We start from the raw sequence: 16,115 nt of genomic DNA, 5'->3' as shown, positions 1-16,115 counted from the left end.
CTTCAAAGATAGCTGTGGTCAAATTTAGTGCCCACAAGAAAGTAACTGATGACATAGGAAGGGGTAATGCATTTGCTGACCAGACTGCAAAGGCAGCAGCTAAAGATGTCTCTGCCCGCATGTATGTAGCTGGCCCCTCAAACTGGGTACCGGAGAAAGGGATGCATGAGGATACTATTGAGAATGTGAAGGAAATACAGGCAGAGGAGACTAGAGAGGAAAAGGCTCTCTGGGAAGAGCAAACAGGCCTATTAAATGGGAATGGCTGTTGGACGGATCTGTCTGAACAACAGCGATGGTTGTTACCCGATGCCTACGTTTTGCCAGTGGTCACTATGGCTCATGGCCCAGCTCATATTAGCGCAAAAGGTATTTGCAAATTGCTAGCTCCGGTATGGCAAAACAAACATCCCAAAATATTCCGAAAGGTTAGTCAAAAATTGCATGATCTGTTTGATGCATAACCCAGGTAAGGGTACACCAACCCCTGCTGGGAATTTTGCGCCCCCCATCTTGCCCCTTTGAAGTGCTCCAAATAGATTACATACAGATGGAGAGATGCAATAATCTCCGATATGTCCTGGTAGTTGTGTGTGCCTTTAGTAAGTGGATTGAGGACTACCCCCTTAAGGACAACACTGCTATAAGCACTGCCGAAATACTGTTGAAGGAATTTTTTCCAAGATTTGGGATGCCCAGAATTATCTGGAGCGACAACGGAAGCCAATTTACAGGGGAAATAATGAAGAAAGTGTGTATAGGGATGGGGATCAGACAGAAATTCCATACCGCCAATCACCCCCAGTCAGCAGGTTTGGTTGAGCGCCACAATGGAACACTGAAATAAAAAATGACAAAGATCCAGGCGGACACAGGACTGTCTTGGCCGGACGCCCTTCCCCTTGCCCTCCTATCAACTAGAGCCACAGCACATTGTCGTACTGGACTATCTCCGTACGAAATAGTGTTTGGTCGGCCAGCAAATATTTGGGGAGTACCCTGCCCCAAGAAGTACTCGGACATTGAATACTCATTTTTGATTGATTATTTACATGAATTGACCACTAACCTACGTCTCATTCATCGTCAGGTACAAGATATCCTGCCACCCAAACCAGAGGGCCCTGGTCATACCATCCAGCCAGGCGACTGGGTCTGCATCTGCAATTTCCAGAGAACAAAGAACTTGGACCTGAAGTGGAAGCCGCCCCAGCAAGTGTTGCTGGCTATCCGGTCTGCAGTGAAGGTGGCAGGAAGAAAAAACTGGGTCCACACAGTGCACTGCAAAAAGGTGCCCTTACCACTACCATATGACCGGTGGGTCAAGGAAGGCCTGGGAGACGACGAATGTGCGAAGGTCCCGCTCTTTGTATACTTCAGTGAAGCCAACATTGCCTGGGCTTCATCTGAACGAGAGGACGACGACATCCTGCAATCTGCCGTCCTTCCGCATCTGAGGTTGCGGGACACTCAACAGCCAGAGCCTTTGTTTTCTGACCAAACAAGGCCCAGGTCCACCCGGTACAACCTCAGACCCAGAAAAAAGGACTGAAGAGACAAAGGTCTCTGCCCTCTGCTTGACATGGTCTGAAAAATCGCTGCAGGGCTGTGATACACCGGCGCATTTTTTTTTTTTTTGGCCGGAGCCTGTACAGCGGACCAGAACGTGCCAATAGGGCCGCCGGAATCACTGACCGGTGAAGCAACCACCAATCACAGGCAGCAACTAGGGGAGGACCAAGTGAAGCAGACGGTGACAAAGAAAATTAATGCTGAAAGCTTGAAGAGCATAGAGATAAAGAAACAAGAGTACATAAAGACAATACGTGGCCGGTACTCGATCTGTCTAATCGTACTAATGACTATTTCACTGGGACTGGCCTGCCTCAGATGGGTAATACACGCTGCCCTCCTACCTCTACAGAATCACCTCATCATCATGTGTCATTACCCACCCATGAGAGAAACAGAAGGACAGGTTTCTTTAACAACACTTTCATTCAAATGCTACACCAGCACCAGCTTGTCGTGAACCAAACAAACTGTTGGGTATGTGGGTTGCTGACCCATACTGCAAGCACTAGGATATCCCTGATTCCTGCTCCCTTTTCTCGAGCTGGCTCGGCCTACGGCTGGTACACTGTGTTCTTTGATGCATTCTATTCAGGTGACACATCCACACGATCCCTGGGGAAGATTAGTAGCAGACAAGCATTCCGCCACATCATGGCTGCGGAGTGGCCAAGCATGGCTAAAGATTCAGCAGAAAAGAATGAATATGAGGACAACCATGGGTCTTTCTATCCATCGAACATCTATAATGGTGGGGGAAAGAAAAGACTGCCACCTATCAGAGATCTACCCGTCTACCCACATCCCGGGAAATACTGCATGAAGAGCAGTGGAACAGTATGGGTGGGAGAACGTGACTGTGCCTACACACTTCAGCTCAATGGTTCGACTCTCCCAGCTCTGGTGTCCTCACTGAATACGTACTTTGTGTGTGGGGACAAGGCCTACACCTGGCTGCCCAAGTCTTGGGCAGGCACCTGTTACATTGCTTGGTTACTCCCCCCACCTACACAGCAGATGCAAAACACCACATCCAGAAGAGAGGTGTGGTTGATACGGAAGACACAGCTGGCCAAGAATTTGGTGACTTTACTAAAGGGTTCCTCCCCTTTTGGGGCCCTATGGTCAATAGTCGCAATCTCTGACATGCTCAGTAACATCCAGCTGAACTTCAAGCCGACCGCCTCATGACTTTACAGAACAGAATGGAACATGACATAGTGCTGGCGGAACGTGGAGGGATCTGCACATTGATCAAACCAAGTTGCTGCATTTACATCCCCGATAATGCAACAACATTCTATCAAGCAATCCAGAAGCTCCACAAGATTGCTTCCGACATCCATCAGGATGAGGGTTCATGGTCCGTGACAGGCTGGTTTTGGAGCGTGGTATCTCAGTGGCGATGGAAGATAATGATTTCCATTGCCATCATTGAAGCCGCATTGTTCTCTTGCTGCCTTGGAGTTCAATGCATGCCCGCACTGTGTGGGCTCTGTGCCACCTCTTTGGCACACAAACAAGTGAATGCACACCATCACAATGCCATGACGATGGTAGAGAAAGAGGTCCAGGAGATGATGGACACTGACCTAGGTGACGACTGATTGTTGCCTCTGCATGGCAAAAGGAAGGACTGTTTAACTGCAATTAAAAGACCCACAAGACTCCATTTTGTGTTGCCATGCTCTCGGCAATCGGATGAAGAATTGCTTTCCACGTCCCTGTTGATTCTTGCACAACCCCCCCTGCTCCTTGTGGTCGAGCCGATTCTAAGAGGCTGCCTGTGTGCCTCAGCCCCCCCAGTTGTGTCAGAGCCTTAGCCACATCCTGTGCATTGCTGGTAACTCGGACTGTCACGACCAACTCCAGTGCCCTGTGACCACACCATCTGGTCAAGGAAGCACGAGGCTGCACCCTGTGACCACACCATTGAGCAAGGAAGCACGAGGCTGCACCCTGTGACCACACCATTGAGCAAGGAAGCACAAGGCTGTGAACATTGTGCAATCAGAGACAGATGTCCCCTGGCCACGATTGCACCACAAGACTGACTAAGAACTTGTCAGATGAGGAACTTATCAGAATATGGAACTATGTATTGTGCAAATGGGCGTGGCTAGCACTATAAGTATGTGTGCGCTGCGGATTGAAGTAGCAGTCTCCGTAGCATTGTCTTTGTACCATTCTGGGACCTCCGTCCTTAGCTCGAGCTAATAAATAACTTACTTTTCTCCACAGCTGGTTGTCCTGGTCTCTTTGGTAATGTATAATTTGAGCAAGGAGAACCCGTAGATTTTAAGGTGTCCCCTGCACCGCTGGCCTTGACTCGCCGGTGGGGAAGAGATCTCTAAAAGGCCGGTTCTACAATTCCTGAACTAAAGTGAGATCTTTACATGGTTTTTGCAAGCTTACTTCAAAGTCACTTCAAATGCCAAAATGAACTGTGGTGGAGTTTTTGTTTTAGTAATCTGGGGTACCCCGGTATGTGCCCTGTGCAGCTGCCATGGAATCAAATAAGTGCCGTGGACCACCTAAAGAACTCTATTGTCCACCCTTGTCGCTGAGTAAAGTCCACTCTATAATGGTGACCTGGAAGTGTTAAGGTAGAAAGTGGGATAGGGTAAAGTAAGGGAGAAGTGTGAATAATCTAGTGAGTGGTCCCATGGCTAGTGTCAGAGGACACAGTCACTGGAGTCTAAATCCAGTAGCTATGTGACAGCATGCCAGCCACTGTCTCCAACAAGTCGCAAATTACTTTGTATGTCCTAAATGTGTTCTATAACTGGAGGGCCAGTGATTGCAGACTTACCAGGAGAGTTTTTCAAGTTGTCTGGGAGCCCACGAGACCATGGAGCACTCACAGTGGGCACCAGAGTCCAGTAGTCACTGGACTTCTGATCAGTGCCAAGCCATCCTGAGTGCAGCTTCAACTGTTGATAGGACCCACTAAGGCTGGCAACAAAAGTCCAATGGTTCTGGATCTGGTAGGACTAAAGGTTGAAGTCAAAATGTCTTCTGACTACAGGACGGCTATAAAAAGAGGTACAGGCAGCCAGGGAACGGGGTGTGCCCAGGGCAGAGCCAGCTAAATCCTCAGTAGCAAAAGGAGATGAAACTTCTTCAGACCCAGATGTATGGCTTCCGCTGGGCAGCGGTCAATGGTGACCTCTTATCAGAAGTCCAAAGTCAGTCTGTTGAGGATGTTGCATTCAGGCCCTTGCAGCAGCTGCACCTTGGTGGCTGTGAAGCAGGCTTTTCTTCCAGGCTGTGGGCTCTTCAGCAGATAGCTAAGTCGGCCTTCTTGCTTCCACAGATCAAGAAAATCAGCTCTGCAGATGCTTACCACACACTCGCCCCACTGCCTGGAGGGAGAGGAGCTCTGGAAGCAGTGCTACTACTTCTGTCTCTCTCTACTACACTGGTGTGCATGCCCTCAGTTATTGAGTAGAAACATTCAGTTATACTTGGTGACAAGAGTGATAAGGCAAAAACCTAACTGCACTGGTCAATGCAATGTGTGGGAGGTAAAAAAAAGCTGCAGGAAACCAGGGAGTACACCCCTCTCTACTCCATAATTAGGAAACAAATCCAAAAAATTTAAGACATGAAGCGGTTCTGCACACAACAAAATCAAAGTCTTTAGAAATCGACTGAATGACAGTATTTGTATACACAGAGGACTTTCCAGATGTCGTGTCTTTTTTTTTTATAAAAAAGTTCTTTATTGAGATGGTTTTCAGATTGAATCAAAGCATGCAGTTAAAATCCAGTAGCCGGCACGTTTCATCCAAAATGGGACTTCTTGGCTCTACTGTATAAATCCTACATCCAGATTCAGAATCCTCTTTCAATATTGAAATTCTGAAATTCTTTCTAAAGACTGATATTGTTGTTTACGGAACCACTTTGTGTCTTATTCAGTTATACTTGTTGAAATTTCGTCCAGTATACACCTTCCATTCAACTTTCAGATCTTTGAGAGGTCATCCAGTTTTATCCAGGGGATGCACCTCTTAATCCCCTCCTGAGGCCGGTTTAGGCTGGCTCAGGTAGAAAACAGTGGGGTAGGTTTCACTTTGGCAGGGGAAGAGCAGCTACATAAAAAGTGCTTTCTGGCTGGCTAGCCTCGAAGAGACTGCTGTTTTCAATGAAGGTAAGGCAGACATGCAAGCCCTGGTGACCATGATGGAAAACAGAGGTTTTGCACAAAGGAAACAACCACCTTGTGACGGTGAGGTACAAAGATACACAGATTCCTCCCTCATATGCAAGTCACAGACATATGGACATAGGAGAGCCTATGTTAGCTGCTTGGGGAGACAATAGACAGTTTAATCCCCAGGTGTGGGAGACACTAAATGTCCTCTTAGGCATGGCATGAACCGAGGACCGGAACCTAAACAGGTTGAAATGCGGGGTGAGGAATCAAATTGAAGACCACCCACATTATCTTTCCGGTTCTGTGTGATACGCACAGCTTTCCCGAATTGGATGGAGGTTGGCAGATAACAGACGCACTAACGTCACACACCACGAGGAGCAGCTACTCTGCCCTCTTATAACGGAGAGGATAGGGACTCCCTATCCTTATAATTTTCCTCACATAGGGGGTTTTCCAATTGCCCTGAAGAAAGTCCAGGACCTTTACGGCCACTCAGGACTGAAACATGTCGGCACTAGGGTCTTAGGAACATAATACTCCATCAAGATCAGTTTTTAGGTCTAGCTATTTATAGCTCTGACATATTGTAGGGGAAACAACACTCTTGAACAAGCGGATTCCAAGCGGATTCCTCACAATGCATGTGATCTATTGAAGTGTGATGGTTCGCCAGCGCGCGCTTGGCCTCACTCACACCCCATATGCTCGCTCCCCCACCCCCGCCACCCCATTCGACTTGCAAGTAAGCCTCGCACACCACCAGACTCTTGAAGCACGACGCTTCGCCAGTGCGCGCTTGACCTCACTCACACCCCATATGCTCGTTCCCTCCCACTTGCTCACTACCCTGCTCCCCCGCCCCCATCCGACTTGTTTCGCTCTTATGGTTACCTCTTGCCTGTATCACATCACCTCATTATATATTTTACCTTTCTTTCTCCTGCCCCTGTAACTTCTGCCCTTCATTTCTCCATCTTTGCCTTTCCATGTTTTCCATATTTCCCTTCCTACCAACACTTTCCCCTCTAACTTGGGACTCATCTGCCTTTCGCCATTTGTTTCTCGCTGTGTCTCTCCATTTTGCTTCTCTTTCCTGTGTTTTTTGTTTGTTTCATTTTATTGCTAAATCACTCTTTTTCCTTCACGTTCTTTTTCCGCTTTGTCTCCCCTGTTCTCTCCTCTCTGTTCTACACGGTCCCCCTCTCTCTTGCCTTCCCCTCCCTACACCATCACCCCAGTGCTCTCTCCACGTTTCTCCCAGCTCGCCACAGCCTCACTGCCAGTCTCACAAGAAGAACGAGGCGGCCCTGGTGATCCAGAGATGGTGGCACCTCGCAAAGTTCCACCAGCGTGAATGGCGCCGCGCGTGGGTGCTCTCGCAGTTGACTCAAATTGCTAGTTATATAATTTCACTGCTGGGGCTGGATTAAGAGTCTTGCGAACAGGGTATTTATTTAATGCGATTTTATATAGCGCGAACATTACCCGAAGGTGTCAGAGCGCTCCAGAGGTACTCCATTCCAATTGCGATGGCATATCCTCTGCCCGCCTCATTTAGAGTTGGGCCGGCAGGTAGTTTTCCACTGGCAGAGCCAGATGTTGGCTCTTGTTACCCTGAACCTCTTTCCACAATGTATCGCCTTCCTTCAGGCCGTCATGCCTCAAAGCACAGCGCTCTCCCAAGCGCCTCGCTGCACCTCCCCACCTCCTCGTCAGCTTCCCCGCCCTCCAACCTTTCCTATCCCTCCTCTCCGCCCCATTCCGTCACAATTTCTCACTCCACTTTTGTTCTGGCGCCACCCAGGATCCCCTCTCCGCACTGCTGCATCTGTAAATTCAAACCCCCCCTTCCCTGGCAGGTTGTTCTCCCCTTTCACTTCTGCCCGCTTTTAATTAATTATTTAGTTGTGCAAGTTTTATATTTAGCATGGCGCCCGCTTTTAAATAATTATTTAGTTGCACGCATTGCTTGTTTAGTGGAGCCAGCTTTTTACAAAAAATTATTTGTGTTTGAGCGGCATCCAAGAGCACCTTGCCGCACTGCTACATCTGTAAATTTAAACCACCCTTCCCTGCCAGGTTCTCCTCCCATCGTGCTTCCAGTGACTGCCCATAGTCCCCACAGCTGTTAGCACTCCTACAATACGGCCAGACAAGGCAAAAACTTCTTCAAACAAGCATTTGCAATGCAATAGGTCTCACATTTACGCACGTTTAAGCTATTGCCAATGCCAATGCCTTTTATGTATGTTTTACAAACAAAAACATAAATAAAATGCATGGTCATTTACAATGCAATAGCTCAAACCCGCATAATTGCGAGACCTACTGCATTGCACCACTCAATGCCACAGCACCACTCAACGCCACAGCACCACTCAACGCCACAGCACCACTCAACGCCACAGCACCACAGCACCACTTAGCACCACTGAATGCAACAGCATCACTCAGCACCACTGAACGCCACAGCATCACAACGCCACAGCATCACTCAGCACCACTGAAGGCCACAGCATCAGCACCACTGAAGGCCACAGCATCAGCACCACTGAAGGCCACAGCATCACTCAGCACCACTGAACGCCACAGCATCAATCTGTGCAACCATTCAACAACAACTGGTTCTAATATGTTCTCTCAATGTTTCAAGCTTTATTACAAATGTCACAAAAACGCCACAGCATCACTCAGCACCACTGAAGGCCACAGCATCAGCACCACTGAACGCCACAGCATCACTCAGCACCACTGAACGCCACAGCATCAATCTTTGCAACCATTCAACAACAACTGGTTCTAATATGTTCTCTCAATGTTTCAAGCTTTATTACAAATGTCACAAAAAGATGTTAATATTTCACTTCTGTTCTTGGATTTTCATCACAATAAAATACACTGAACATAATCTTCCCTTAAAGTTATTTACAAAAGTTTTTAAGCTATTGCTATTATAAATTACAATAACTTATTTAAGTATTCATTATTAAAAAAATAAAAGCCATTGTTATTTGTAATATTAATACATTTAAGTCATGCAAATACAACACATATTGCATTACAAATGCTATAGGCGTCACGTTTGTGAAAGTTAAAACTATGGGCATTGTAAATGACAAAGCTATTAATTTTGCTATTTTCAAAACCAACACAAATAAAAAATGTGTCATTTACAATACCAATAGCTCAAACTGTCATAATGCGAGACCTATTGCATTGAAAATGCTTGTTGGATTTTTTTAACGACCCAGACAGACCCAAGAAGTTTACTAGCATCCCTGACCAATGGTTGGTCAATTGGAGCATTTCTTGTGATTAATGTACCAGGAAGGGAGGATATACTCCGGTTAGGATCTCCTCTAAAACCCTCAGGGCACTGGGACATCCACCAGTCACTTTATGTGTTAATATATGGATTATGCTGCTAATACTGCCACTCAACATGCAGCCAGGAAGAGGGTACAGTAGATGCCACTGAAAATAGGGGTGACTCCTTAACATTACAGCCCAAACCTGTAGTCTCATCTTTAAATGTGGATTACAATGGAATCATATAGCTGTGAAGAGAAAATACAGCACTGTACAGTTGTGTAGCAGTGCGTAGTCACGATGCCGGACAATGTACAGTGGCGTAGCAGTGGGGCACCAGGCTGCCTGACATTTTGCAGTGGCATAGCAGTGGGGCATCACGCTGCCTGACAAGGTGTTGTGGCGGAGCAGTAGGGCGTCACGCTGCCTGACATTTTGCAGTGGCGTAGCAGGGGACATCACCCTGCCTGACAATGTACAGTGGCGTAGCAGGGGACATCACTCTGCCTGACATTTTGCAGTGGCACAGCAGTGGGGCATCGCGCTGCCTGACAAGGTACAGTGGTGTAGCAACGGGGCGTCCTGCTGCCTGACAACAACAGTGTCGGAGCAGTGGGACGTCGCACTGCTGGACAAGGTACAGTGGCGTAGCAGTGGGACGTCACGCTGCCTGTCATTGTGCAGTGGCGTAGCAGAGGAGCGTCATGCTGCCTCACAAGGTGCAGTGGGGCATCACACTGCCTGACAGTGTCGTAGCAGGGGGGTTTCACGCTGCCTGAAAAAATGCAGTAGCGTAGCAGTGCGTAGTCACAATGCCTGGAGTAGCAGCATGGCGTGATAATGCCTGACTCAGCAACCATTCTTGATTAACACATACTCGCAACAACAACCCAAGAGGTAGTTTCACTGGACACAGCTCCGCTTACCTCCTTGCATAGTCGTACAGGGCATCTTTTCTTTCTTGAAGTGACAGATGCCTCGCTGTTGAAGATCGAGCAAACGTTTTAGCATTGGGCTGAGGAGAGAAAAGACAAACAGGTGACTGGAGAGTATGAGGCTCACTATTCACTTGGCACGTGAAGAGAAGTTAAATCGGTCATGTATCATCCTCCTACAGGACTGCTTTCTGCATCTGAACAGGTCAGGAGGCTGAGATGTGCACACCTGGAATCCAGGACAGGGCACCTCCTGTCCCTGGAACTCTCAGCATTCATTTTGGTGCAAGACTTGCACTGGAAACGACCTATGGGCCTTTGCTGTGGGAAGGAAATGCCTCTCTACCAATGCAGATGTCATGGTTGCCATGGGGATAGGGCAGCTGGGATGCCTACAGGTATACTGTGGCAGCAACAGAACGCTACTTAATACTCTTGTTGCTTAACGGATCATAAAAGTCAGAGGCTGATTATTCAGACAGTTGGCACAGACCTCAAATTGGGGCTTTCGAATAGCTCCCTCTTGGCTTTGTCCTGGATGTCACTTGTAGTGAGCATTTGACCAAACCACTTATGAGACCGCTTCGAGATCACAGCCTATAGAAGATCTCTGGCCACTAGTGCATATTTTGAGCCAGTGACTGCAGGGGGGGCTCACTAGCACTCATTTATGCAGACTAGCACTTTAGCTCATCAGGCTTTGACCCAAAACAAAAGAGAGAGAGAAACATAACAAAAGGAGAAATATAGAAAACAGTAACAAAGAAAGAAAGCATGAAAAGAGTGAGACCAAGGGACTGATTAAAGAAGCATGAGGTGGAACCAACACAATGCAACCCTAGTATTCGGCGCCCCTGAGATTTCAGGCTTCAGAGCAGGACTTTGGGCCCAGCTAAGCGAGGCAGATCAGTGCCTTGGAGCAAAGGTCAAGAAGGACTAACTAATCTCACGGCACAACGACCAATGCTTGGAGTGTGAATCAGCAGACAAGACCACAGGGCGATAAACTGATCATTCTCACTAAAAGTTGAATATGCCAGCGTGGTTTAAGGTTTCTAAGTCTTAAATAGAAAAGATTTGTTTCAGTTTGTCTAAGGGACTTCAGGCAAGTGGCAATTATTGAACAACAAATGGGAAAAATTGTTCCACAATTTGGAGAGAATGGCAGCAATTTTAACAACTGCTTTAAAGTGTGTTACGGCGGATTTACACCTACAATTTAACTACAATAGGTCTTTTCATTTCACTCATTTTAGAAGCCTGGTTGGTTGAAGACTGATAACTGTGTGCGGGGGTGGGGTTCTTCTTTGATAAGGTCTGGCTTGACAGATCAGCTGCTGCCTAACCATAGCTGATCACCAAATAAAAAGCCCTTAAGAAGCACCACCGAGAAGGGGGCTTTCAATCAATCCATCAGGGTATTATAAAGCATGCCACTCACCCGTGAGGGTCCCAAGGCCCTGTGTTATGCCAGTGTAATCTGAAGGTGACCCTTGACCTACTTTCTTATGTAATGTTCTCTGTTTCGCTTGCCCCTTTTGTTGCACGTGTCGTCTTTGAGATGATCTTGTTGGCGCCACCTCTGTTACCTACTGCTGCTTGGCTAGGCATCTGTAGTGGCGTTTCCAGCTCGCAGGTACACCTTATACCCGGCGGCCACCCTCACTTTGCACCAGCTTTTTAGCACTCTTTTCCCCGGTGTTGCTCTTTCTTTCGGGGATATGCTCCCCCCCCCCCCCCCCCCCCTGTGCGCAGCCCAGTGGCTTCACTGGATGTTGTACCTGGTGGTCGTGGGCTCGCTGTCCTATCTCCAGCTGTGTTCTTATAGTGCGCTGTGCTATTTTTCCCAATTTGAGCCGTGGTGTGCCTTGGCGCCAACTTGTGGTTAATGTTGGGCCCACTCTCGGGGGGGGGGAAGCCTACTGCTGCCTGCGGCTCTGCTGGCACCCGGTTGCTTTGCCGCCTTATCTGACCCCGGGCCACTGCTCCTCGCGTATTCTCGTAGCTCCCGCAGCGAGGAGGGGGTACACAGCTTTGTTTGTGTCAATTATGTAGTCATCGGCTCTGTTTACACCCTTTTTTTCTTTTGCGGTCATCCTCCTTGGTTGCACATGTCCGCCCGCCCTGCCCCGACTCGTTCGGTTTCTTTCTTTGTTCGTGTTGCTGCCTTTTTTTTTTTTTTAAGATGGCGGCCCTCTGTATGTAGTTGCGGTTTCGTTTTGTTCAGGCACTGGGTGTTCCTGCTTTGAGCCGCCACTCTTTTGGATTTTGTGTGGCCATTATCAGCTGCTTCCCATCCGCCTTGTTTGCTCTTGTCCTCCCGCCCTGCCCATCTCGCTCGTTTTCCTAGTTCCTTTGGTCGTGTTGCTGCCCCATAGCTTAAGATGGCGGCCCCCTGTATGTAGTTGCGGTTTCGATTTGTTCAGACACTGGGGATTTCCTGAATCAACCGCCACAGTGTGCATTCTTTGCGCCTCGCAGTGTAATTGGGGGGGGGGGGGGGGTGTTTCAAGACTTGTTACGCAGCTATCGGCAGACTGCGGCTCCATATGGCACAGATTACCCTGTGCGCTCTTTGTTCTTGTTGCTGCTCCTTCTAAGATGGCGGCCCCTCTCTGGGCGGTTGCGGTTTCGCTATTCGGGGGATGCAGGGGTTCCCTTCTTCATCCCCGGGGGGTGTCACAGGGTAGGCGGCGGGGTCGGTGGCAGGCGGTACAGCACGGACCTTGGCTCTGCAATTATTTTCTGCGCGCCCGACTCCCAGAAGGTGCGGTCTCGTCAGTCTCCACTGTATCAGTAGTGTTTAGTGGGTGGTCGCCATCTTTGGACGCACAGATCTTCTTGCCTCGAGCAATTATCAGTGTTTTTCTCCGCCTCATCCGCTCTGCGCACAGTTGCTCTGCGGCTTTTCCACTTCACTGCTCTTTCTGGTTGGAGTAGTTTCTGTCCTGTAACTCCAGTTCGGTAGTAGGGGTATCTCTGTTATAGTCATGTGCGTGGACCCCGGAGCAATAAAAAATAATCTCTTAAGTTGTCAAAAAATGCAGAACTGCAAAGACACTTAAGAGTGAATTTAAAGACAGATAATGCAGCCTATATCCACAGGCTACACTGTCCAGTACTTCAACTAGAAATTCCACCAAAAATCCACACAAACAGCATAGCCTGCCCAGTTTCCTCCATAAAGAAACTTGCCTCTACCAGCAAAGCCTCTGGAATGATAGAGAGGAAGGTATGGACAGACAAGCCCCATAGATTGCCATTATGTGGCTTAAACAGGATACTGTGCCTTTAAGAGAACTTTCCAGAACTTCTCCCAGTATCCCAGAATGCACAGCAGGTCCCTTTTACTTTCATTTCTTTTTGAAGGCGTAACACGCCAGACCTGTAGCATTCCTTACATGAAGATCTTTCTCCACCGGGGAGGAGGGCGGGCGCTTATGACTATAACAGAGATACCCCTACTACAGAACTGGAGTTGAAGGACAGAAACTACTCCTTCTGTAGTAGGGGATCTCTGTGTATAGTCATAATCTAGTGAATAGAATGGCAAGCACATCCCCACACCAAAGCGGCGGAGAACGAGAATTAACACCACTATTGTGCGAACAGATTTCGCAGCGAAGGCTGCCCAACCTGAGCGTCTGCCCTGGCATCAGTGTCTAGGCAGTAAGGCTTAGCAAAGGTATGGACCGACTTCCAAGTGGCCGCCTTGCAGATTTCTGCAATTGGAACATTACGGAGCACAGCAGTCGTGGCAGCTTTGCCCCTGGTGGAATGAGCCTTAGGTTTACCCCCTAAGGTCTTATTAGCTTTTTGGTAACACAGCTGTATGCAGGACACAATCCACCTAGAGATGGACTGCTTAGAGGTAGCAATACCCGTCCTGACCGATCCATAATTGATAAACAATTGGTCTGACCTACGAATATCTTTGGTCTTATCCAGATAAAATTTCAACACCCTCCTAACATCCAGGAAATGTAGAGACCTTTCCGCTGGAGATGAAGGATTCTGAAAAAACGTAGGCAAAGTTATGGTCTGGTTGACATGAAAATCAGAAATAACCTTGGGAAGAAATTTAGGGCGAGTATGCATAACAACCTTAGCAGCATGAAATACAGTATAAGGTTCTTGGTAACACAACGCCTGAATTTCACTCACCCTGCGGGCCAATGTAATGGCCACGAGGAACGCCGCCTTCCAGGACAGGTGCTGCAATGAAGCCTTATGAATAGGTTCAAAAGGCTCCATCAATCTGGACAGCACCACATTCAATTCCCATGAAGGCGAAGGAAGCCGGACAGGAGGGAATACTTTCTTCAAGCCTTCCAGAAAATCTTTGATCACAGGGATCTGGAAGAAGGAAGTTTGTGAAGGGCATTTCCTGTAGGCAGTCAATGCAGCGAGATGAACCTTAATGGAATGAACTTGAAAGCCAGACTGCGCCAAATGTAGAAGGTAAGGAAGGAGGATTACTTCCTTGCACGTCGTCGGGTCATAGTTCTTGGACTTGCACCAGATACAGAACCTCTTCCACTTGTAAGCATAGGAAGTCCGAGTGGAAGGTCGCTTAGCCTCCTTCAGTATGTCCATGCAATCTTCGGGCTGATTCAAATGGCCATATTGTACTATCTGAGGAGCCATGTCGCCAAACTCAAAGACGAGAGGTTGGGGTGCCACATCTGCCCCCCGAACTTAGTGAGAAGGTCCGGCCTGCACAGCAGCCGTATGTGAGGAAGGAGAGACCGGTGAAGCAGGTCCGTGAACCACCACTGCCTGGGCCATTCCGGTGCAATAAGGATAATCCGCGCCCTCGACCGGGCCAGCTTGATGAGCACCGCCGGAATCAGGGGAATGGGTGGAAAAGCGTACAGAAAGCTGTTCGACCAGTTGATCCATAGCGCATTCCCCAGCGTCCCCTGCTGGTAGTACCTGGAGGCGAAGTCTTGGCATTTGCTGTTTTCGGCAGTGGCGAACAGATCGACGTCTGGAGTCCCCCATCTTGCGAAGACTTCTCCTAGTACTTCGTCGTTTATGAGCCATTCGTGGTTTTCCTGAATCTGTCTGCTCAGTGTGTCCGCCTGAACATTCTGCACACCTGGCAGATGGGTAGCCGTTATCGTCAGTCCTCTGGCCAGAAGCCAGTGCCAGATCGCCTGCGCCTCTTGCGACAGAGTGCGTGATCTCGAGCCCCCCTGCTTGTTGAGGTAATACATCGTGGTCGTATTGTCTGTCTGTACAAGCAGAGAGTTGGTTTGAAAGGACGGATGAAAGGCCTTCAGTGCCAAGTGAACAGCTCTGAGTTCCAGGAAATTGATGTGATACGTGGCCTCCATCGGGGACCACGTTCCTTGAGTCTGTAAGTCTCCGGAGTGCGCCCCCCAACCGTGGAGAGAAGCATCCGTCACGATAGTCTGAGTGGGAATGTCCTTGTGGAAGGGAACCCCTCTGAGGAGATTCTCCGCTGAACACCACCACTTCAGAGACTGATGAGCATGCAGAGACAGTCATATCTTGTCGTCCAAGATCCTTTCCTCTGATCCCACTGGTCCTCCAAGCACTCCTGCAACGTCTCATGTGCAGTCGTGCGTGTGGCGCTAGGAAGATACAAGAGGCCATCGATCCCAGTAGAGAAGACACCGTCCTCACCGTTGTAGATGGAGTGGTCATAAGAGCCTGAGCCTTCCGAAGGAGTGATAATCGTCGCTCCTCCGAAGGAGACACGCTTGCTGACAGTGTATTGATAGAGGCTCCCAAGTACTGTATGCATTGGACCGGAGTCGGGACAGACTTGGACATGTTGATGTGCAACCCCAGCTTGTTCAAGAGAACGCACGTCTTCTGGAAGTGTGCTTGAGCTTCGAGAAGGAGGAGGCCTTGATCAACCAATCGTCCAGGTACGGGTAGACGAACACCTTGTTCTTCCTCAGGTGTGCTGCTACCACCGCCATGCACTTCGAGAATATTCTCGGCGCAGACTTCAGTCCGAATGGCAGTACTGTGTATTGATAATGATTGGCGCCGACTTGGAATCGCAGGAACTTCCTGTGTTTGTGTGCAATGGGCACATGGAAGTACGCATCTTGTAGGTCTATAGCACATAGCCAGTCTCCCTGTTGCAACGGAGGATA

At 48.6% G+C, this 16,115-nt stretch overlaps 1 protein-coding gene across 1 annotated transcript in view; it reads right to left on the bottom strand.

The window, feature by feature from the left end:
• The window catches only part of AUP1 (AUP1 lipid droplet regulating VLDL assembly factor), a 129,176-nt gene that overhangs the window by 11,373 nt on the left and 101,688 nt on the right, over positions 1-16,115 (bottom strand). Inside the window, exon 11 of the mRNA XM_086964401.1 lies at positions 9,973-10,061. Within this exon, the coding sequence (XP_086820527.1) occupies positions 9,973-10,061 (89 nt within the window). The remainder of the gene's footprint in view (positions 1-9,972; positions 10,062-16,115) is intronic.

The sequence above is a fragment of the Lissotriton vulgaris genome, chromosome 3_2 (genome assembly GCF_964263255.1).
Source record: "Lissotriton vulgaris chromosome 3_2, aLisVul1.2, whole genome shotgun sequence".
Taxonomy (NCBI): Eukaryota; Metazoa; Chordata; class Amphibia; order Caudata; family Salamandridae; genus Lissotriton; species Lissotriton vulgaris.
The sequence above is the reverse complement of the archived record's forward strand: the minus strand, read 5'-3'. Positions and strand labels throughout refer to the sequence as shown.